At 56.3% G+C, this 22,414-nt stretch overlaps 7 protein-coding genes and 1 non-coding gene across 8 annotated transcripts; 4 read left to right on the forward strand and 4 right to left on the reverse strand.

Annotated features, from left to right (window-relative positions):
- Positions 1-1,436: 1,436 nt before the first annotated feature.
- On the reverse strand, positions 1,437-2,228 carry B0T26DRAFT_752649 (VPS4-associated protein 1; the record flags this gene model as incomplete). Its single annotated transcript, XM_060445548.1, has 4 exons — positions 1,437-1,551; positions 1,615-1,697; positions 1,757-2,044; positions 2,118-2,228. The coding sequence occupies 4 exons, from the start codon at positions 2,226-2,228 to the stop codon at positions 1,437-1,439; spliced, it is 597 nt and encodes a 198-aa protein (XP_060293738.1).
- Positions 2,229-2,347: 119 nt separating this feature from the next.
- On the reverse strand, positions 2,348-5,003 carry B0T26DRAFT_714263 (fungal-specific transcription factor domain-containing protein). Its single transcript, XM_060442177.1, has 2 exons — positions 4,649-5,003; positions 2,348-4,590 (listed from the first exon to the last, which is right to left on the reverse strand). The coding sequence occupies exons 1-2, from the start codon at positions 4,921-4,923 to the stop codon at positions 2,811-2,813; spliced, it is 2,055 nt and encodes a 684-aa protein (XP_060293739.1). The 5' UTR covers positions 4,924-5,003; the 3' UTR covers positions 2,348-2,810.
- Positions 5,004-5,749: 746 nt separating this feature from the next.
- B0T26DRAFT_649707 (uncharacterized protein) lies at positions 5,750-7,299 on the forward strand (the record flags this gene model as incomplete). The annotated part of the gene is made up of 2 exons (XM_060438116.1): positions 5,750-6,104; positions 6,170-7,299. 2 exons carry the CDS (start codon positions 5,750-5,752, stop codon positions 7,297-7,299), a joined length of 1,485 nt encoding a protein of 494 aa, XP_060293740.1.
- A 2,419-nt stretch (positions 7,300-9,718) lies between these two features.
- Positions 9,719-11,334, forward strand: B0T26DRAFT_752652 (acyl-CoA N-acyltransferase; the record flags this gene model as incomplete). The annotated part of the gene is made up of 3 exons (XM_060445549.1): positions 9,719-10,501; positions 10,612-11,165; positions 11,217-11,334. 3 exons carry the CDS (start codon positions 9,719-9,721, stop codon positions 11,332-11,334), a joined length of 1,455 nt encoding a protein of 484 aa, XP_060293741.1.
- Positions 11,335-11,611: 277 nt separating this feature from the next.
- On the reverse strand, positions 11,612-13,290 carry B0T26DRAFT_779464 (glycoside hydrolase; the record flags this gene model as incomplete). The annotated part of the gene is made up of 2 exons (XM_060446670.1): positions 11,612-13,150; positions 13,197-13,290. The coding sequence occupies 2 exons, from the start codon at positions 13,288-13,290 to the stop codon at positions 11,832-11,834; spliced, it is 1,413 nt and encodes a 470-aa protein (XP_060293742.1). The 3' UTR covers positions 11,612-11,831.
- Positions 13,291-14,322: 1,032 nt separating this feature from the next.
- B0T26DRAFT_t155 lies at positions 14,323-14,414 on the forward strand. Its single transcript has one exon. It is a non-coding gene; the product is annotated as a tRNA-Val (tRNA).
- Positions 14,415-14,513: 99 nt separating this feature from the next.
- B0T26DRAFT_741571 (uncharacterized protein) lies at positions 14,514-15,110 on the reverse strand (the record flags this gene model as incomplete). The annotated part of the gene is made up of 2 exons (XM_060443986.1): positions 14,514-14,549; positions 14,613-15,110. 2 exons carry the CDS (start codon positions 15,108-15,110, stop codon positions 14,514-14,516), a joined length of 534 nt encoding a protein of 177 aa, XP_060293743.1.
- Positions 15,111-16,691: 1,581 nt separating this feature from the next.
- Positions 16,692-18,076, forward strand: B0T26DRAFT_752655 (uncharacterized protein; the record flags this gene model as incomplete). Its single annotated transcript, XM_060445550.1, has 5 exons — positions 16,692-16,895; positions 17,003-17,369; positions 17,432-17,549; positions 17,606-17,670; positions 17,721-18,076. The coding sequence occupies 5 exons, from the start codon at positions 16,692-16,694 to the stop codon at positions 18,074-18,076; spliced, it is 1,110 nt and encodes a 369-aa protein (XP_060293744.1).
- Positions 18,077-22,414: the final 4,338 nt, after the last annotated feature.

Consider the following 22,414-nt stretch of genomic DNA (forward strand, 5'->3'; position numbering starts at 1 on the left):
CAGCGCTAGGCCCTATTGCAGTCACTCCAGAAGCGCCTGTAGGCAAACGGAACGGGCAGCTCGACTCAGTTCTGCGTGGACCACGGTGAAGTCTACTCGGTATGCAGACTAAGGCAACCCTCGCTGCACGCCCAAGGCCTCGGCAGATTACTTTGTGCTCTTGCTTGTGAAACGGAAGGGCCAGTGTTTCCCAATGATGTGAGACATAATTGAAGTGATATAGTCACACAGCCAGCACCGCGTTTTTTGTTAGCTTAGCCCTCAGTCCCATCCTCGAGATCGCCCGCTTATCCAGCCCACCACTCGAGCTCGGAGTACGGAGTACCAGATAGAGACACTGGCTGACCTTGGCCTCTACTGCTCCACAACGCCGTTCGACAAACGGCGGGTCGTTTTCCCCTCGTTACGGGCGCAGTACTCAGATCAAGGGGACGGGCCCGTCGGATTTCAAATTAGATGAGCTACCTAAGCAGGTTCACTCAAGTTGCATCGTCAACTTGTACTTTCCCACCCCCCAATTGACCTGAGAGGAGTCGCAGCTGCTTAGTGTGAGTTACACTAATGATAGATAGCTATTCAGTACGCGGAAAGGCAAAGGGGGCTCTGTCTGCCAACTGCTCTTGCCAGTTAACTTCCGATGAGCAACGAACTTGAGCTCGAGAAGCCAAGCCTGTGGGAGGGACACCCCGGTACCTACCCGACTTGCCCGTCAGGCGAACAGGCGGCGCAGTGCGAACTGCGCGATAGCTACCCATCTTCGCGGGGATCGCCTGCCCACATGGGTAGTGACATTCCCCGCCCTTCCTTCGTTGGTTTATCACAGAGGAAGTGCGAGAGAAGTGTGCGCGGGGTCATGGCAGAATATCGAATTAGTAACCGAGAGCTGCAGACGATCTGTATCTCCCGTACGACGCACTACTGACACGGCGTGGCCGGCGCCCGCAGGGACAACCATGACGTGATTGCTGCCGGAGAAGTCCGCTCCAGAAGCACCCAAGTGGTGGTTGGCGTGACGTGCGTGTGGGCGGGTGGGCAAGTGGAGTGATTAAAGAAGGATACCTTGGTGTATGGGTCGTGGGATGGGTGAGCGAAAACACGGCGTGTGAACGGTGGTTCCCCCATACAGACCGGTAATAAGGCGGATGCACGGTTCTTGCGGCATCTCCGAATTGAGTGTGCCTTTTTCTTCTTCTTTTTTTTTTGCTGGACCGTTCGACAGTGCTTCTGGAATGAAGCCAGAAGCCTGAAGCCGACAGGGGTCTTGCGTCTTCACGTGCAGGAGCCAGCCAACGCTTGCAGCGAACCAACAATATTAATAGCTCCAATATGGGACAGCGGATTGGGTTCGCTAGCGATTCGCTGATATGGTGATCGGTTGGCGGGAACCTGCTGTGTTCCACCCAATATCTATGCCCGTATTGGCAGTTTCAACCTCGTCAGGGCAGATCTTTGGGGACGGATGGGAAGAATGTTGGGTCCTGCAGCCTCTCGCGGTTGCGCTTGGCAATCTCAATTTGTCGCTTCTTTTGGAGTCGCTGCTGGTAAAAGGTGCTGCAGGCAGTGCTAGTTAGCCCATTGCCCATTGAGCAGCGCGGGGGCTGATGCGCGGCTGACCTCTTGAGCTCGAACACGCGTGGTTCGTCTTCTTCAGCCGTCGGTGATGTCGGTGATGTTGGCGATACCGCTTTGTCTGTGCTCTGCAGCCCGCGTATCAGTTCCGGACAGCGAGAAGCGACGAGCAGTCACGAAAACGTACCTCGTTGCCAAGCTCGTCTTCCTTCTTGCCGTCATCGGCCTTGCCGTCATTTTCCTTGTCCTTGTCCTTGTCCTTGTCCTTGTCCTTGTTGTCCGCGCTCTTGTCGTCCGTCTTCTTGTCCTGGTCCTCCTTCTCCTTCTTTTTCCTCTTTTCCTCGTATTCCTTCTTCACACGCTCAATCTCGTCCTCGAGTTCCCGCTTCCTCCGTGCTTCGGCCGCGGCCGGGTCGATTTTCGGGGTGCAGAAGCCGGCATCCTTGAGGTGGCTCGGGCAAACGTAGAACCAATCCTGCGAAGAGTTAGATGGTGTCGATAGGGGGCATCGGCGAGGGGGCTGATCAGGCCCATGGGCTATGGCGGACCTTGTTCCCGACCGTAATCAGGACGCTCGTGCTCGGCTTAAAACATATGTCGCACGGCTTGGCGCTCGTCTCCGCCACCTTGCGGTGTGTGTAAACATTAGAAAATGCCATGGTGGCAGATGTGAGCCAGGGCGACGGCTTCGCTACGGCTTCGGTGTTGGCTTGGGATCGTCGGCGCGGACGAGCTGGACGTGTTGCGCGGGGTTTGCCCCTTGGGCGTCAAGCCGTGGTGGGGTTGGGCGGGTCGGGGGAGTACGAGCCACCCCGCACACTGTTTAGCGACACTGTGCCCCTATTTTGACCCGTGTCGCCAGACCGAAGCGGCGTTGTGAGTAAACAGAACAGAGGAAAACTGTCCATGAGTGCAGATACGGTTGTAATTGTTCTAGAGTCGCTAAGCTCGTCACCTTGCAATCAACGTACCTCAGCCACCGATTACCATCTAGGTTCGAACATGCTTCGGTTCGAGGACGCCCTGACAAGTGGTGAAAGTTGAACATATGAGACAGCCGCCCTAAAGAGATGAAAGGGAAGCCCGCTAATACGGACATGGGGAAGTGCAGAGATTGAAGTAGCCCAAACGCCGCATCCCATAGTTCTTATAGGCAGCACCATTTCATCCACAATTATCCAACCACTCCGTTTCACACATGCTTAGTTGGCGCTGCCCAACACAAACATCGCCTTTCACGACTAAGGATAGAAAACGCCTTGGTCTCCAACATCCGAGAAATACCCATGCGAAGACACCGCATCTAGATCCAGGATGTTGAAGCCCGGCGAGGTATGTCCCGAGTCGAACTGGTGGCTGTGATACAAGTCGTGAAGGGCTATCTGCAGATCCGATGTCTGCGTCTCGGCGTCAGCCGCTGGCGGGACGGCCGACGACAAGAGCACGGCCTCGGGGCGGCTCGCCTCGGCTGTGCGGCCGACAGGTGACTGCGTCATGTCGATGTCCTGAAGGCTTTCGTCCATCTCCTGGAGCGCAACCGCGACAAAGCTGACGCCCTTTGCCCTGACCTTGAGGCTCCACCGAAAGTCTCCCAGTTTCCGTCTGTAGAACTCGGCCTCTTCGTGGGAGGAACTCGTCGCCCAGAGCAGTCCGCCGTACGTGCGGATGAAGGCGAGCGATTTCGGAGACGCAAACCACCAAAAGGCCTGGAGATGCTCGGGCCGGAGGGCCTCGACGAAATTGATGGCACGCTCGAGACGAGCTTTCCCAGCTTCGCGGCAGAGGTCCCGCAGATGCGGCGGGGTGGCCGGTGTCAAGTTGCGGATGATGTGGCGGTGGATAATGATCTCGGTCACAAAGTAGGAGAGGTGGAGGTATCCATTCGAACACAGTTTCCTCGTCCGGACGCCCTCCATGTGCAGATCTGCCGGCATGTCTTTGGCCCACTCCTTGAGCCTCACAGCCAGCGGCTTCACGAGCTCGAGCAGCCCCTGAACTCCGCTTCGCGAGACAAGCTCGTGGATCCTGGTCTGGTCTGGGCTGTACAGAATCTCAGTAGCCTGAGCCATAATCTCGGTGAGCTTGGTGAGGTGGATAAAGAGCAGGCGGCCCTTCTCGACCTCGGTACTCCCCTCCTTGTCGTCCTCGTCGGCGGCAGACTCGGGGAAGTCGGCAAGCGACACGTGGGCCATCTGCCAGTTGGAAGCCGTGACGTGAGAGGGCCGGCCGTGTATCAGAGCACCCCACTTGTCCTGCATGTATATTGCCCATGCAAGCCGCCGTCGGAGGCCCTTCTCCCACTCGGGGATGTTCCAGGGCGTGCAGTCGAGATGCAGGCCCAGCTCCTCGCCTATGCCCACGACTTGGGTGGTCAAGACCCACGAATCGCCCCCGGCGCGCTGCAGCAACAGGAGACCGGCTTGGACGGAGGACAGCTTGGGCCTGTGAATGACCCCTGTCAGGGCTTTCATGGCGGTTCGCAACAGCGCCTCGGCGTCTGGTTTCTGTTTCGAAGCCAGCTCGAGATCGAATTCCCACCAATCCATGGCCAGGAGATAGACGGCGGCAAGAAGTGGTGGGGAGAATTCCTTGTAACTGCGCGCGTACTTTTCGATGAAGACGCCTTTGTGGAGGATGGGGTAGCTGGGATGGACGGTGCGGAAGTACAGGTCCACCAAGCCAGGGCCGTGAGGCTGGACAATTTGCTCTACTGTGTCAAGATCATGGTCGACGTCGGCGCTGAAGAGCGTGTGGCGGTCAGATTTAGACAGAAATGTCGTTGCATCAGCCACACGGCGAAACTTGCAGCCATCCTCGCCGTTTCCTGACTCGTAGAACCGATGGATAAGATCCAGCAGCCGTTCCTCGTGCAGGGAGCTGGGGCCAATGTACTTGAAGTGGGTTGTTCGGTGCAAACCCAAGGTGCGGTCTAGTAGGGATCGGACTGAGGAGGAGGCGATAGGGGGGCCGAGAGTGCCGTCATCGGGCGTCTGCGTCGCCTTGGTCTTCTTGAGAGGCGGCCTGTAGGTGATGCTGCGTCAGTGGTAAGCCGTGAGTGGCCAGACGGGGGTGGTCAGACCTTGGATCGCTGTCGCCATGGCCGTCTACACTTATCGCCCTGTCGTCGGCAAACTCGGCCCTCTTCTTTCTCGGCTGGGGCGCGTCGAGATAAGTGCATTCGCGGTCATGGAACGTGCAAAGCACGCATCTGTCTTGGTCGGGCTCTTTAGCGCATCGCGACTTGCGCCTCCGGCAGACATCGCAAGGTCGGTCGGTGCGCGTTCCCTTTCGCGGGAGGGCTTGGAGGGCAGCGGCATCGGGGCTCGACCGGCTTGATTCCGAGGCATTGTCCATGGCGATATCAGTAGTGCACTGCTCTCGAAGCTCACATGCTGCTGTATGCTAAATTTGCAGAGCCGCTAGAGTTGGCGAACTACCGAGAGCCGGCACCACTACGTGCCGTATTCGAGTAGTGTTTGAGTGAGCGGTTGTGCTGAGCCCGAGGCTTCGTGCCGGGGATACAGAGCTGTCGCGGGAGCTGGAGCTGGAGCTGGAGGCGTCCTTATCGTCGGATTGACATGCATGGCGTTTGGCCGCAGGAGGCCGTCTTGATTGGACCGTGGGCATCATTGCCTTTTCCTCTTGTGAACAAGGGCGTTCAGCTCGTTCAAGGGGACCTGGGAGCCGTCCAATCAAAGACAACTCGATGGTTGGCTCGGCAGTTTGCAACTGCGATGTTTGCGCATGTTGAATTGTGTGACGTTGCCGAGTTGCGATGTCATGCAAACCGGCAGAGACTGGACGAATGTCAAAGGTTCGGAGGAATGGATCCAGGCACTTGGGAACATGTGGCAAGGCGAGTGGGTTTGAGACAGGGGCTATCTGGAGCTCCCTGTTCTCCACACTCCACAGGCCTGGGTTGGGCCTGGCAGGCCGCATCGCAGTGGAATTAGAGGTGACGTCACTTTACGTGCTCAGCAACCATTGTACCTGCCCGGGCATCAATAGCTCAGGTACGGAGCCGCGCAAATGGGACGACTTGACAACTTGTTAACAAACCGAAGATCGATGGAATTCCTAGACATCACCTTACCTATTCGCCAGTCGCGCCGCGCAGGCCGGTAGTTGGAGGGAGAGAAGCTGCCGATAGACCGCAAAACAACAAAACTGGAAGACCGCCATGAGCTGTAAGACCGTCCTTGGACAGTTGCCTTACCGGCTTCCGTGTGTTCCTCTGGTTCAAAGGGGGTTTGCGCGCTCCAGTTTGGCTTGGGGCGTTGGGTTACAGAACAAGCATCGGACATGTCGCCCAGCAAGGAAATTCGCGTGTCAACCAAGGCCCTTCTCGACCTCGAACTGTCTCGGAGAGGACAAGTACGACACAAAGGCAAAAGAGTTGAGCAAGAGGAGCTTGGATGAGCAAGAACAAGAAGTAAGCGCGCGTAGCCATCAAGTCAAGCGCCCATGGCTCCGCGAGGGAGCCGACAAACCCCCGGTTGCCGAAGAAGGCAAAGAGCCAGAGCCAGTAACCAAGGGTACGTGACCCAGTCTATTTCGCGCCGTCTACCTCGAGAAGTCTCTAACCCATCATGACGACTAGGCAAACTACTCACCACGCCGACGCGATTACTGAAACTCATTCTCCCCCTCCCAATAGCCGTGGAGAAAGACCGAGACAACAACAGCCACGACTATGGTCGTTCCATCTCGTCCAACGATACCATACAACCTCTGGCGCTCTTGATCCATCCCCAGCAGCCCCTCTCCTATGTTGAGCGCCTGATCCAGGCCGAGATTCCCCCTGTGGTGGAAGACGGCAAGGAGAAGATACCCAACATATATTTCCGTGCCGAAGATACCGACCAGAGCGGCAACAAGCCCACCACAAGGTCAGAGTCGAAGCGCAATAATAGAGACGGCGCTGGAGACAGCACCTCAGTCGAGAGAACGCATGTCGCATCGTACTCGGGTCTCGGTCACGAAGGCCCCAAACGTGAAGGCTCGGACAAGAACTGGGTGCGGTGGAGCAGCAGCACCGAGATCGGCGACTTCATACGCGACGCGGCGCGGGGCCGAGAGTTTGCCATTGAGATTGAGGGTTACAATTTAGAGATGCGAGTCACGGTGCCATCCTTTTATGACCGTACCTACTACATGCACGCCCAACTCAGGAAAATGAGCCGAGAAATCAACAAGCTTGCCCAGATAAAACGGGAGTGCGACTTGCTGGCGCACAGGGGCGCCCACCGGCTCGCAAAGGGGGGGTTTGCGCTGCTCACCGGGTGGTGGGGGATCGTGTACTATGTCTCGTTCCATACCGAGATGGGCTGGGATCTCGTCGAGCCCGTGACATATCTCGCTGGCCTGGGCACCATCATGGGCGGCTATCTGTGGTTCATGTACATCAGCAAGGACTTAAGCTACAAGGCCGCCATGAACGTGACCGTGTCGCGGCGGCAAGATGCCCTGTATGAGGCGCGCGGGTTCGATATTCAGCGTTGGGAGCAGCTGGTGCAGGAGGCAAATGCATTGCGCAGGGAGATCAAGGCGATTGCGGTCGAGTACGACGTCGATTGGGACGAGACGAGGGACGTCGGAGAGCAAGTCAAGGAAGTTTTAGACGAGGAGAAAACGAAACGCGGGGACAGATCACCGTCTTCGGAAAAAAAGAAGGACGAGGAGCTTACTAAACAGGAGAGGAAGGAAAAGGGCCACGAAGAGAATGACTGAAAATGACTAATGTCCGCAAACAAACGCAGGTTCCACAAGAGCAAGGCAGCTGCAACAGCGCGGTCTCGTGAGGATAGCTCACGATGGTCACCGAACTATATCTCAAACTCTCACTTGACTCAAACCTCCATTGCATCAAGTGATAGAAAGCAAACATGCCCATCTTGACACTCAACTGGCTTCGGCTCTGGTATAAGTTCCCCACGATTCCTCGTCTTCCCAGCTGCACCGAACCCATCACCTATCAGCATCCACTCTTATCACTCTAAGAAACTCGACACAACAGTGCAACAACAAGTCCCTTGGTCACCAGAGAACCTCATACCCAAGATCAAAAGTGAGGCACACAGCTCAACGTATCTTGTTCACAGGATGTTGACATGAACAGGCAATCTCCAGACTCTCAGCAATTTCTAGGCTCTCAGCAATTTCTAGGCTCTCAGCAATCTCCAAGCTCAGCACATCATCCATTTGTGTTAATTTTCCCGCAATTACCTCCTTGACAAACTCTGCCAGAAGCCCGCCTCGCAGTCAGATGCGGTATACGATGTCACCCTCATATTGGAAATGTTGCTCATGCGGAGACTATAACACAGTAGACGAGAAAAGATGCCTCAACGAGTCTTGTCGCCACACTACCTGCTATGACGACAATGGAAGTTGTGTAAAGGTCTGATAAGCAACTTCTTTGTGGAGATTGAGATATTCAGACTCTAGGGGTTGGCTACCTAGCTGGACTTGTTTCTTGGAAGTGGTGGGACATAAAGCACGGCGTTAATGGAGTATTTAGGGAAGGTTGGAAAAGGGGAGAACACTCATTCACCGACTTTTTTTTGAGATATTCTGAGATGGAGCTGGCAACTGACCTAATTGCTAGCGATAGAGCCTGAACAAACACAAACTTACTACCCTCCGTCGCTTTTGGAGCCTTTTAGGTTTTTTTCCCCCTTCACATACCTTGGTTCCCTATTTCTGAAAATTTGTACCTATTGGTATTGTGATTCTGTTCAGCCTCGAGTTCGCTACGGTGGCAAGTACTTGATGTAGTTACCGAGTGAAAGTCAATCTCTCTTCACCTCTCCAAACCTTACGAGTGTATGTCGTACTAGAACTAGACCTGGGACTTTCAATGTTGAACTAGGTAAGATAATCCACCCGGCAAATTAGGAAGAGAGCTGAACGGCCTTCTCTCTTTATTGCCTCCTGCGGCCCTCTGGGGGCGCCTGCGGCTGGCTGCTCGCTATGCACGAAATTCCCCTCGTCCCCTTCTCTCAGAATCTCCGGAACTTATTTATTTTACATTTATCCGATCGACTAGTCCCCGTTATCCATTTCTTAACTAACAAATCCCTAGTCGAGACACTTCTGGGTTAACTATAAACAAGTAGAAAGCCTCTCTCTCCGTAACCTACGCTACTTTACGGCCTGCAAACTCGCCGGTGGCGGCTCCGTTTAGAATAAATATTGCATTTACTAAATAGGTACCCGGCGGTAGCACATGTGCCCTAAGAAAATAAGACAGTTCCCGGTTTAACTCTTCCGGTCATAGCGTGCACAGTAAATACTAAGCATTACGTGCACAGTAAAAAGTAAGCATTAGATAAATCACGTTCCCTTTGGTCTGTACGTTGGGATGGTTACAAGCCATTTCGCCATGTGTTATGAAATTTAACTCTTTGTGAATCGCTACTCGAGGGCATGACGAACAAAAAGAAAAAGAAAACATGATCTATTACGGGGTAACCCTAACCCGCCGGGAATTCGGTAAAACTCCCTAACCTACGGTATCTTAGGTAAACTGCCCCGTTAAAATTTCGTTCAGTGACACAATGAACCCACAAACTTTACGTTCTTTGCTTCTCTCTCATTGCACGCTGCAACTACAGAGCGCACTATATATGTTCATTAAGCGAGTCATATACTTCTCAAACGCGGAAACTTCAAAATGTGCCCGGTGACAGAGGTATCTAATTGGAAATGCACGCCAAGACGTACTCTAGCTGACATTAGCGGTAGCCTGTCAGCGACTTCAGTGGAGTGATGGGTCCGCCGGGAAGGAAGCTTTGACCTCGTTCAGATGACGGAGCTCCCTTCCGACCCCTCCAAAGTTCAGACCAAGGCGGGCAACAGCTGAGCGCAACATCTGACATCTCATGTCGTCGGTCGCGCACGGCAGGAGACGGCCGAGATGCCGCGATAACACGTTCTAGAACACGTCAACGCCAGCTGGCCCGCCCCGTGCATTTATTTGAGCCTTGTTGTCTCAGCCGCCAGTCCCGCTCGAGCTTGCCCCGCACTTCTGTAATTACCTTAAACCTACCTCCAACCACTAACTATAACGTATCGCCCTGGGCCGAGCCCGTTATCTGGACATCGGCCCCTCACTTCAGCAGATCACGAACCACCGCGCGCCCTTTCGATGGGCCCTCAAGTCATCCACCTGCCCGACGGGCAAAACATCACCGTCACCCCCGTCTTCGCCGGCCTCTTCTTCAAGTCGAACGATCTCAGCACCCACCAAAATGCCTTCCCAATTGGCTGGACGATCGTTATCCACACCGAAGACGGCGACGGCGACGGCGACAGCGACGGCAGCAATGGCGGCGGCGCATTGGATGCCGGCAGCTCGACCCCCAAAGACGAGGCAAAGCCACATCTCCACTCCTTCACGAAGCCGACGCTGCAGCACGACAGCCTCTTCATCTCGTCTATCTCGAACCCCTCGAGCCAAGACTTCAAGCCGGCCGCGAGCCCGACGCGCCAGGTCGCCATGATGCTCTGGGTCACGCTGTATTGGTACTTCCACCAGCCCGCCCCGCCTACCACGCTGGTGACGGAGAGCTCGAAGCTCACCCCCGAGGCTGGCCGCCCGCGGGGCGACTGGCGAGTGCGCGTTAAGAGGGACGGAGTGCTTCGCGGGAGGAACCTGATACCGAAGCTGGAGCGCATGGGCCTGATATCGAGCCTCGACTCGGCCGTGGGCACAGCCCTCGAGGACAGCGACGAGACGTGGGCGCATATGTTTGTCTCGCAAAAGATGTTTTGGCAGACGCCGGGACGGCTGTTCCTGTTCACCCTCCAGCCCAATTACAAGAACACGCGCTCGTATCCGGGCTCGCCCGCCGGGAGTCGCCCCGGCTCTCCGGCCGTAGGCGAGCAGACGCTTGGACAGTCCCAGCTTTACATATCCCACGTCTCCGACGTCCCTGGGTCCCCCCCGCCGACCTCGCTCACCAGCATGCCGTCGTTTCCCATCGGGCCCTTCTTCAGCGCGTCCCATCTCCCTACCTACTACCCCCCGCACCGCTGCAGTACACTGTCACGGACCAGGTGCGCCATCCCGTCCGGCCGAAACCGCCGCGCATGGGTGAGGTCTTCTACACGCGCTTTGTTCCTTCCGTGGGGCAGTATCTCTCGCTCCGCGTGGCGTCTCTGTCCCCGAAGCCCGTCCCGTACATGGGCCCGGTCAGTCAGAAACCGCCCCAGCACGCGCATCTTGGCGGGCTCAGCGACACCGGTCTGCTGGAGCTGTGGCACGCGAACCCGCGCGTCTCGGCCTTCTGGGGCAAGTTTGTGCCCGACTTTCTGATCAGCGCCATGAAGAGCCGCCACAGCTTCCCCGTCATTGGCATGTGGGACGGCGTGCCGTTTGGCTACTTTGAGCTGTACTGGGTCAAGGAAGACATCCTGGGCCGCTACATTGGCAGAGAGGCAGACGACTGGGACCGGGGGTGCCACGTGCTGATCGGCGAGGAGTGGGCGCGCGGCCGCGTGCAGAGCTGGCTGACCAGCCTGGTACACTGGGCTTTGTGTGCCGATAATAGGACCATGAGTGTGTGTCTGGAGCCGAGGGTAGACAACGCCAGGTGAGTCTTGATATTCCCGACCGCGTCGCGATGCTGACGACCCCTTTGCAGATTCATCCAGCACGTCGAGTACGCCGGATTTACCAAGGAGATGGAGATTGCGTTTCCACACAAGCAAGCATGGTTCGGCCGGCTGAGGCGGGAGACCTGGAACGGCCCTGCCTTGTGATTTGTGGGTCCATGTTACTGGTTCTTGCTACCGTGAAGGCGATAAGCCTGGAGCTCACGTTGCTGCAGCAAACAAACAATTACATGTATTGCAGGCACCTTTCATATCGGGGCTTATTCTGTCGAGCCGGCCCCTAATTATCTGACGACGCGATACCGCTGCCACTCGCCATCTGTCAATTTGGGTTGCTAGCAAATTTGCGGTTATTGCCTCCGGCGGCCCTCCGGGGGCTGTGGCGGGCTGCTCGCTACGCTCGAATATGCTGTTCACGTCTTCTCTCATCTCATAGCGCGGGACTAGATGAAAGCCGAACCCTATTCTTTGGACGATCGAGTTTGAGGTCTTAATTACAAGGTGGTACACGTGCGCACTGCCCTGCCCTCGGTAACGCCTTCCAGTGCATTAGAGACTGGCAAGAAAAAGGAAGAGTTGCGCAAAGTAAAGATATTTACAAAACCAGTATCCACGGCGTTATTGGCGACGTGTGGATGACCGCTTCAGTTCCGGAGCATCATGAGGGTCCAGATGAGGCCGTTACTGATGACGACTCCAACGGTAAACATGACGGCGGCGACGCGGTCAACCGTGGTGATGGGCTTGGGCTTGGGCCTCTTGCTCTTGAATCTGCGGCCGCCGCCACCATAATCGCCCGTGCTCGTGCCGCCGGTCAGGTTCGTGGTGGGCGCGTCGGTGGCGTCGATCAGGAGGCTCGACACGGCGGCCAGCACGTTCATCGCCTCGCCGGCGCCGGAGGTCCCGTCGACCGACGGGTCCACATAGACGCCCGACGACCAGTAGAAGCCGCAGCGCCGCCGCGTCCGGCCGCCCGTACACTGGCGCACCGCCGCCGCCGCCGAGCTCCGCAGCACCGGCAGGATCCGGCCGCGCGTGTGCGGCGCCAGCTGCGTCACCACGGCCAGCCACCGGTGCACGTACCCCTTGAAGCTCAGCATGTCGGTCGTGCACGCGCCGCCCGGCCGGCTCTCGCACGGCAGCTCGTACGCCACGCCGCCGGGGAAGAAGTCGCGCAGCATGCCGTCCAGCAGCCCGTCGACGCGGCGCCGCCACACGGCGCCGCCCCCCGTGTAGTTGAGCATGTACGCGGCCCCCTGCAGCAGCAGCGCCGCGTTGTAGCTGAACTGTGCCCGGTTGACGTCGGTGCAATTGTGCCCCACGTGCCCTCCGTCAAACACGCGCCACTCGGCCGTGTCGACGTACCGGCGCGCCAGCAGCCAGTCGAAGGTGTGCTCGGCCCAGGCGGCGTACGTGTCGTTGCGCGTGTAGCGGGCCAGGCGGGCGCCGAGGTTGAAGAAGCAGGCGTTGGCGACCGTGTTCTTGTAGTCGTAGCCGACGTTGACGGCGGGGATCTGCCAGCGCAGGCCGCCGCCGCACGTCTTGTCGCGCCGCGCCGGGTCCGCCTGCGTGTTGAACACGGCCTGCGCCAGCGCCAGCCACTGCGGCTGGCCCGGCGGCGGGTCCGGGAACCGCGTCTCGGCCGCCAGCATGGCCGACATGCCCCAGAACGCCTGGTCGTCGTTGCCCAGCGACGCCGTGTGGTTCACGGGCTGGTAGTCGCGCCCCGCGCCCACCTGGTGCAGAAGCGCCTGCGTCGTCACCGCGTTGTAGCTGCTGTCGCCTGTCAGGTGCCAGTAGTCCACCATGGTGCCCCAAAGCGCCCCGCCCTCCCACCAGTAGTAGTCGCCCTTGTGCTCCGTCGGCGGGCCCGGCAGGATCCCCGGCGTCTGCCCCGTCTGGTTGCCCTTGTAGAACAGCATCATGTCGTAGGCCAGCGTCCGCGCCGACGCCAGGATCTCATCTGCATGGTCAGCGTGCTGAGTTTGTGGCCGTCCTGCGTGACATACCTCTGGTGTTGATCTTGTAGTGTGCTGCCTGCGCCGTGGGGAGCAGGCAGCCCACTGCCAGCAGCGCTGTCAGGCATTGGCCTGGACACGGCATTGGCAGTACTGGCGTTCGTTTTGGTTGGTTTAAGAAAGGAATGTGGCGAAGAACGGAAGAACGAGTGTAAGGAAGACCGAGTGTAAGGAAGAACGGAAGAACGAGTGTGAGGAGCACCAGAGGTGCTGTGACAGCGCCGAGGGCAGCTATGCAGCTAGAGAGGCATTAAAGAGTGGATGGAGGTCAAGGAGTGATGTCCAACGCCGCACGAGCGACGACAACGGCGGCGGTCATGTTTAGGGGAGGGACGGAGGAGACGAAAACATGGTTCGAGAGCCGGCAGTGGAGTGGAGGCGATGCCGAAGTGGCTTTCTAGGTTTGCTGGCTTTGCCGTGCCACCGCTCCCCTCTTCGATGTTCAAGGCCACACGTAGGAGGCGTTGTGGGCAGCCGACAGACCGGGCCGTTCAACCACCACAGGCTGGAAGGACCAGGGCGAGATGGAGATCAAACTAGACAACCTTCCGCTGCCTAAGTCTCTTATATTTTGATTTCCACAATAATTGGGACTCAAATGCCTGGGGATGGGGCCCGTGGTTCTGCAAAGTTGCTGAACATATTCTATGAGCATAGAGTTCACGACACAAGCATTCCCCGGGCGAAGCCAAACCTTGCCCGATAACACGAGAACATAGCTCATAGCCTACCGAGCAGGGCGAATAACACAAACACCACTAGACTGCCATGTTGGTTGAAGGTCACTTAATCACACCAAAAATGATGCAGTTCCTAGGTCTTGAATATGGCAGTGATATGCAGATGCCGCCATTTTGAGCGCAGAGAGCAGCCCGCCGCAGCCTGGAGGACCGCCTGAGGTAACATGAGCGGTGCACCACAGCATTTTTTTATCCTGCTGCCTTGCATTGATATTCTATCAAGGTTACCGAGTAGTTAATAACATTGGAGAGCGAAATAGGTTTCCAAAATTTGGTGACTGACTCGTGGCTATGTATGGAGCTGCTAGGATAGGAGCAGTTACAACTCCACCAACCATCAACCGCAGACACGGCGCTTGTTTAAGAGCCCGATTCCCGTCCGTATGGTCTAGCGGTATGACGTTCGCCTCACACATCCACAACGTGGTCGCGACAGGTCCCAGGTTCGATCTTGTTCCTGGCGTGGACAATTCCTTTTGTTGCTCTCTGGCACCGAGCGGCGTGCAGCCGTGTTTGGTTACATATTTTCTTTTTCTTGCTCCTCTCCGCACCACCCGTTTCGCGATATCTAGTTATTTGCTGTCTTGTCGTTGTAGTAATGTACCTGGCCGGGCACGAGGTTAGCCACTCTCATCTGGCTTTATTCTAGCCTTCGCACTCAGCTCACCGTTTGGTCCGAACATCCCGACGGGGTCTGGTACGAGTAGGCGCCCGTGTTGATGAACAGGGCCTGCTTCGCGCACACGAGCCACGCGGCGAGGTTCTGCCGCTGGAGGCCCGGCGCCGACCAGGTGACGGCGTCGCCCTGGAAAGCAAAGGTGCCGAATGTGTTCTTCGTCGAGTTGAACCAAGTGGCCAGCGTCCTTGGCGGGCTGGCCTTGTCCGCGGGTTCCTGCACCCACATATATAGCGGCGGGCTCGAAACCTTGTTCAACAGCTGCCCCCCCTCGATGTTGAACTGGCCGGCCGTCGTGTACGAGTCGAGAATCGCGGTCCCGGGCACGTTGGCCGGCTTCGTCTGCAGGTATTTGTGGTAGTTGGGCGCCGCCACCGCCCGGATCCAGAGCGCTCCCGTCTGCAGCGTCTTCGGCGTGTCGTCGGCAGCTGTCGGCAAGCTCAAGGCCGTGCCTGCGAGGAGGGCGACAAGAGATTCGAGTTTGACCATGGTGCCCGGGTCTGACTGTGTTATGTGTCGAATTCGGGGGGTACTTGGCTCTACGAGGCCGTTTGTCGTCCTTTTAAGGAAACTCTGAGAGGAGCCTCATTTACTCCTAGTCCCAAATTAAGAGCTCGGAGTGTCTGGGCTAGTCGGCGGCGCAGACCGTGGCCGTTAATCTATCTAGCAATAATAGGACGCTATTTGCAGGGCCCGTCTCCCGCCGGTTAAACATGCCCTCCGCATTTACTATCTAATATTAATTCCTAATGATGGAAGCAGCGGCTTGCAGTTCAGGAGCCGGTTCTGGGTAAACAGCTCCTTGGCTCTATTGCCATTAGCCAGAGGCGCCAAGTATGGGCTTTGCTGTTTTTATAGCCATGCACAGCTTGTACCGGGTTCTGTGAACGGCTTTTGGCGAGCCCAAAGTCCCAGCACTTGGGTTTCAAAGTCCGCCTCGTTTGCGCTAGTCACTTGCACTGGATCAGTGATTGCTATTTTCAACTTTGTGTTCGGAACAGGAACAAAAGCCAGTCTTTGGGACAAGTGTTCCGTCTTCGCTATTTTGAATGTCAAAATGTAATATCGCCTAGTCACATGTTTCTCCAAGGTAAATTAAGACCTCCCAGCCTTGGACGAGTCGATGGACTGGCTGAAGAAGTGGCTGAAGAAGGATGAATCTTTGCCACTGGCGGTCCTCCGGGGCTCCTGCGGCAGGTTGTTCGCTGCGCTCAAAAAGACACGGCGTCCTATATGAACTCTTTCCCAGACTCATTGACTACCTAACCAAGCGAAGCCTCGCTTTAGCAAAGGACCGAATACCTGCCTCGTCTAGGTAGCTTGAAATACAGACACGTACAACCCCAGAGATCAAGAATTCGTAATATGTGACGATATGTTAACAATAACAATTGAAAGACTCCGTCAAGAGAGTTGGAAGAGTCATTCAAATCTCAGTTCTCGAATATTTTAACACCACCTAGATAATTATGTAGTGCTCGGCGAAGTCAAAATCCGTCGTTCTCGCCAGTACCACATCAGTTGGCAACCAAAAAACAAAGGATAATTGCAGATCAAAGTTATCGCGACCCCCGCTGCAATTGGACTGGCTCACAATGGTTGCCAGATTCTCGTGCATTTTAAATACAATGCCAGGCAGAAAAACACCCTCACCCGTGGAAGGATTGCCTCGCGTTACACGGCATCAACCTGATACACGGGGGCCATTGTCTACCACAGCAGCGGGCCGCGAGAGCCATGCAGCATAAAATTGGACACGCCGGCGAGTCGGCGACGCCTCTGGCAGGCTCGACGCATCTTGGCGGCGCTGGCCAATTCCAACCGGCCTGCCAGCGCCCCTTAATCCCGCCGCCTCGTCGTCTCAATGCCCCCCTCACCTCCAGGCTGCGGCACAGCGGCTGCAGCCAGGGATTCAATCTTGCAGATCCCGTTCGGCATATGAGCTGGCCGTGCTGCCATGGTCGAGCACCCAGGCGGTCCGTACTTCCCCAGCCGTCAAATACCGCCGGGGCCCAGGCGCTGTTTCTCCGAGCAAGACCTCCCTGTCATACCCCTCCAACGCAAGCAGCCATGTCTGTGCTTCCGAGGAACCAAATCCAGTCCGGCAGCAGTGTCGAGGGCGTGGACAACGACGACACGTACGGGCCCCGGATACTGATTGCGTGCTGCTTGGTCGAAGTGCTGTCGACCGTGCTGATCACTCTGCGCTTCTACTGCAAGCTGAAGCGGGGCCGGCGCCTGTGGTGGGATGACTATATTTTGGCCTCGGCGTGGGTACGTGCAGTCTCATAAGCTCTTCCTTCTACTCTCTGGCAGTCAGCCTCTGCATGGCGGCATGGCGGCATGGCGGCAAACACGTCGTTGAACTCGAGCCGCCACAGCTATTCCAGACCTGCGACGTCGCTCTGATCAGCGTCAACGTCGGCCTTGGCGAGGGCCAGCACGTGTGGCGGCTGGGCCGCGGCGTGCTCTCCACGCTGGGCCTCAACGGCAACGTGTCGGGGACGCTTTCCATCATCGCCGCCTGTCTCGGCAAGACGTCGTTCGGCCTCACGCTGCTGCGCCTGACGGCCGGGCTGACGAGAAAGGGCGTGATTTTCTTGATCGTGTCCATGAACATCGCGCTCGGCCTCTCGGCCCTGTTCATCTGGCTGCAGTGCGACCCGCCGGCCAAGGCCTGGAGCCCGGACCTCGACGGCACGTGCTGGGACCCGAGCTTCAGCTTCAAATACGGGGTCTTCTCGGGGGGTATGCCTACATCCTTTTCCTCCACCGGCTGGTCGGTGCTAACCCGCCTGCAACAATGCCAGCCTACTCCGCGCTCACGGACTTGGTTCTGTCCATCCTCCCTTGGCCTCTAATCTGGCGTCTCCAGATGGAGATGAAGGAAAAGGTCGGCGTTGCCGTGGCCATCAGCATGGGCGTGTTGTGAGTTGGCACAGATCACATTGATATGGGGTTCTTGGGTCTGACCCCCTATCCAGCTCCGCAGGCGCCGCAGTCGTCAAGACAGTCCAGCTACGCTACCTCAGCAGAGGGGATTTCACGTGTAAGCTCTCTGCCCACCTTCTTTGGCAGTCGATCTCTAACGCGGCACAGACTACGAGAGCGAGGTAGTGATCTGGGGCACCGTCGAGACGGCTGTGACCATCATGGCAGCCTCGGTTCCCTTTCTGCGGGTGCTTGTCGTCGAAGTCCAGTCTGCGTACGCCCGCCGCGACGGCGTGTCTGGCGGCAGCGGCCGTACCAGGACGCGCGGAGCGGAACACACTGACAACGGCGCCGGGGCCAGCGAGATCGTCTTGACGTCAGGCAAGAGCCCGTACGATGTCGAGTCCTCGCAGATTACTCTCAGGTCTGGGGAGGCGGTGCTAGCGGACGAGGGACGCGAGGGGCAACATGACGGCGCACGACGTTTAACTAATATTACGAATGCAGCTGTTGGAGGTGTTTAGTTGTGTTTGACTGGGCTCTCGGGCTCTGTGTGAATTTAGTTTCTATTTACTTGGTACCCAGTCTAAGCATCATCATTCTATGGAGAGGGGCGGGAGGGACGCGGCTGAGCATCGTTTGGGAAAACGTGCAGAGACAACAATCACATGCCGCAGTGGATTCCTAATTGGGAATTAATTCTCCTCATTTCTTTCACGGTTCTATTCATGTAGCTTCTGTGACCTCTTCGTCCACGGGGTGCAGGACCACCATGCACGCCTTGTGGCCAGAACGCTACCCGCCATGGTGAAGCGTTGAAAAGACACCACCGCAAGACCCAAAACAACAACAATAGCAGGATCAATGGAAGCAATCGAGCTGTAGGCTCGATAGGTTGGTGAGCTTGAAGCAGAGTAAAGGCACAGAGTCCCATAGCCGGGAAAGTCAAACGTAAACAAAGAAAAGGCACTACGGCGTGCGCTGGTCTGGGGATCTCAATTCACGGTAAAAAGACGTGATTTCTTCCTAAAGATCAAGGGCCCGGGGGAAGATCGATGTCCTCCCTCTGATGAGGGAGGGGCGGGGGCGGGCTATCCACCTTATACGAGGTGGGTAGGCCACGAAAAAAAGAAAAAAAGTACACTAGATTATTTTAGGCAAGGTTGTAAACAACCCCCTTGTTGCCTGGCCCCTGAGCCCCTGATCAATGGTAGAACCGAAGGAACCCCCGGGTCCCTAAAGTACAAGTGCTCGCGAACCAGGCTAGACCACAGGCAGCTGCTTCGGTTCCAAGACTGATTCTCGAAGGGCCGCGTCATGAAACTTGAATTGAATTGAGAAGTTCGAGGTGGGAAGGCTTCGGTTAAAAAGTGTCTCCTCTACAGTATCCAGGACTTCAAATCTTTCCTGTAGGGGCCACCTTGATTAGGTTAGATGCAGCTGCAATATTGATTCAGGTTGTGAGAAGCCGCCATCTCAAGGATGCAGGCCAGCGTGGCGTCACCGCGAGTGGCAGGCCGATTTCCCATTTGCCATTTCGTGACAAGTGCTGGGTGAAGAAAAACAGGGCTGGCTGAATAGACATGACCTCTTGGAAACATTCTAGCCCACTATCGACTCCCGCACGCACTTGCCTCCTTCACCGTATACAAGCAAGCATAGCAAAGATCCCGGCACGAAAATGATATTAACCTCACTGACGGCTACCAAGCTCCTAAGCGGCCCAGTGTCACCCCCAAGAAAGCTGCCGATAAGCTGATCAAACCAACCATCGGCCCCGGGCTAGACGACAAACAAGATGAAGGGCAGCATCTTAGTCCTAATGTGCGTCCGTGAGGTTGCCGATAATGTCCTTAGAAGACACCTTGTCTCCCCACACTGTTTTGAGATCAGATAGGCAGATAAAGGACTCGTCAGCTAGATCGTCATGTAAGTCTTTTCTTTGCATTTCGGCCTTCATCTCCACGGTGATGGCGATGATCCGACTCTTCCTAGGTGTAGTGGGCTCCAGAGCCGCCGTCGCACCCGGCACTGGCCCGGGACGTTGGTGCATCATGGTGTCACTGAAAGAGCTTACAGACGTCCGGTTTCAAACGAAGAATCTTAGGAAAGTCTGCCTTCCAGAACACATCGCCGTGGTCTTTGGGCAACAGCAATTCATCTTTGCGCCCTCTTTTATTGCCTTTACCGACCACGCACGACAAGGTGCGAGTCATCAGCAAAGACACACGCCTGCCGTTTGTCGAGCGAAGCCTTGACACGATACAGGGTGCCTGACGATCAACACCAACAACCAAACTGCTTTGCACCTTGCGTTGATTTGCCACGACCTGCAACACTTGATTATTTTCCCTCGTGCCGCCTTTGGAGACCTTTGGCAGTTTCTGCACTGCGGAGACCCGCCGGACGACACGCAAAGAAAGCAGCATGACTATGTCTTCAAGAATAAAGACCCTAAAAGCTACCCTGTTGGGTGGTGGAAGATTGGCGACTTTGGTATCTCGGCATTTAAGGAACTCGACACTGACAGCGAGAACCAAATAGGACTCGCTTCTCCCACCCCCCACGCCTCATCTACGGATCGCCGCAATACTGGGCGAAAAGGAGACGTATGGTCCTTTGGGACGGAAAGATCATGTGGACAAGTTTCGTGAAAAACGGGTCGCAGAATGCAAAGCAAGCAGGGAGGAGCCTGTAAATGATAACTACTATTTTAAAGTGCTTCTACTGGGACAGAAATTGGCCTAGATTTTGCTTCGACCGGCTGTCAAGGAATGGCTGACGGGGGACGACTATTCATTGATGTATATGCTTATCCCTAGACGACAAGAGAGGAGATGGGGTAGAGGGTGGAGGGTGGAGGGTGGAGGGTGGAGGGTGGAGGAGGATGCCGCGGAGACGGTGGCGGGGGGAGGGGGGGCGGCGGCGGCGGCTACGACGACGTGGAGTCAAGTGGATGGTCAATAACAAAGTTTTAACGACACAAGACGTGATATTCCCGCCCGACTTTCGTTGAGGAGCGGTAAGGAATTTGTTACGACTACTCCAATACCCTGGCGTAATTAGACCACTAGACATAAGTGATCCGGCATTCTGGTCCTATGGGCGTGAGATGATCCAGGCACGAGAGCCGGGCAGGAGGGTGTCTATGTAGCAGAGCTCAAAATCAGAGCCTGCTATCTCGGCGACCACAGACAACACACTGCGCTCCCCACTCCAAAATCGACTTCTTCCTGTCATGTTTTAATTATTTCGTCTGCGCAAGGAGGCTCTGCTCGAGGAGGCTCGACCGTAGGCGTCGTCTTTCGAACCGTAGGCACATCGCTCGCCAAGAAGCTCCATCGTCGCTTGGAAAGGAAGCTGTCCGCCGAGATCATCCTTGCAAAGGTATGGCGAAGGGGGCGGAGCTGTCTGTTGGGAATGCAGATGCCAGGACCTTTCGGCGCAAATGGCGATTCTTGACGCTCGGTCGGCAATTGTAGGTGGTGAATGCCTCGTCTAGCTGCGGTTTGAGCTCGCCCCGTTATTTGTAAAGACGCATTGTCTAATCTTCAGCGGTGAAGTTGTTGCATCCCCATCGACAGTCCCCATCGACAGTCCCCATCGACAGTCTCGCTCTTGGTACGTGGTTTGCGCGACGAGCCTCTGTAGGACAGCGTGGGCAGGCACCAAAGTCCTTGATGTACCCCGCCCTGCATGTTCGTTGGCGTGGTACTCCGTCTTAGCAAGATGGTGTACATCCAATCATGCGGGTGAAAGTCGCATATTATCAAAATATTTCGCATCGGCCCTTTCCTCGGCCGACCCTGCCTCTTCCCATCCATCGCCCATATCTGGGGCTCTTCAAAGACGGCGTGTTTCGGGAAAATGAGCTAGTAAGAGAGCTATATGCCGATAAGCTCCTTAATGGGGATCTCCTCCGTCGGTCGATTCCGTATGGAAAGCTCCTCCTACTGAAACTCCCGGGGGTGCGTTGGTTGATCAAGCCCTGCTTGCAGTGGATTCATTCGGGGGGGGCATCGACAATCTTGCGGAGATGTCATCTCTGGAGCCAGAGCCATCTTAGCACAATTCTCTACCGATGGGTTCGATCAAACTTGGGCACCATGAGGTAGCTCGGCAGCTGGTAGAAGATGGTGTCGATGTTAACACTCTTCTTGCGGGGACAAGCGGATTATGAATCTGGCTGTTGAGGAGGCTCCGGTCCGATACTCTGGGATGCCCATGTCTGAAGTGCAATTTATCGCCTTTCTACTCGACAAAGGCGTAAACATGCATCTCTCTTCTGGGCCATCGACATCATCCCAACGACAAACACCGTTTCATTCTATCTTGCGCTATTATCCAGTATCTTTCGTTCTTTGCGTGTTGGACAAGCAGCCTCTCCGCGGAAATCCAGATGCTGTTCGAGCCCTCTGTCTTCACCGACACGTGAAGCAATGCTTCAAGGGGCTGGCGTCTGGCCTCTACCCTGACCCTCTTTGGCATACCGAACGTAGGCGTTGCATCCACCCTGGCTCACTTTCACCCGACGATCGCCTCGTCCTCGCCCTTCTTGCCGCTGGGGCCGACCCTGCCCAGCTGGACGAGAATGGAAACACACACCCCTGTTGCTCTGGTTGGCAGAAATGTCCAGTCGGGCATCGACCCCCCCCCCCCCCCGATTTGGATAAGCCCGCTACTGCAGCCTTTGAGCCGTGGTGTGGACTTTGATCAGAAAAACGCGACGGGAGTTCGGTCGCCGACTATCTTGCGGCCTGAAGGCCAAGTACCGGGATCAGCAAAGGCAGGGTGAGTTTGTCTACAAGCCCGAATGATCCATTCGCCTCGATCACACCTCGTATTTGCCGGCAGCGGGGCCA

This window comes from Lasiosphaeria miniovina, assembly GCF_030549165.1.
Source record: "Lasiosphaeria miniovina strain SMH2392-1A chromosome Unknown B0T26scaffold_5, whole genome shotgun sequence".
Classification (NCBI taxonomy): Eukaryota; Fungi; Ascomycota; class Sordariomycetes; order Sordariales; family Lasiosphaeriaceae; genus Lasiosphaeria; species Lasiosphaeria miniovina.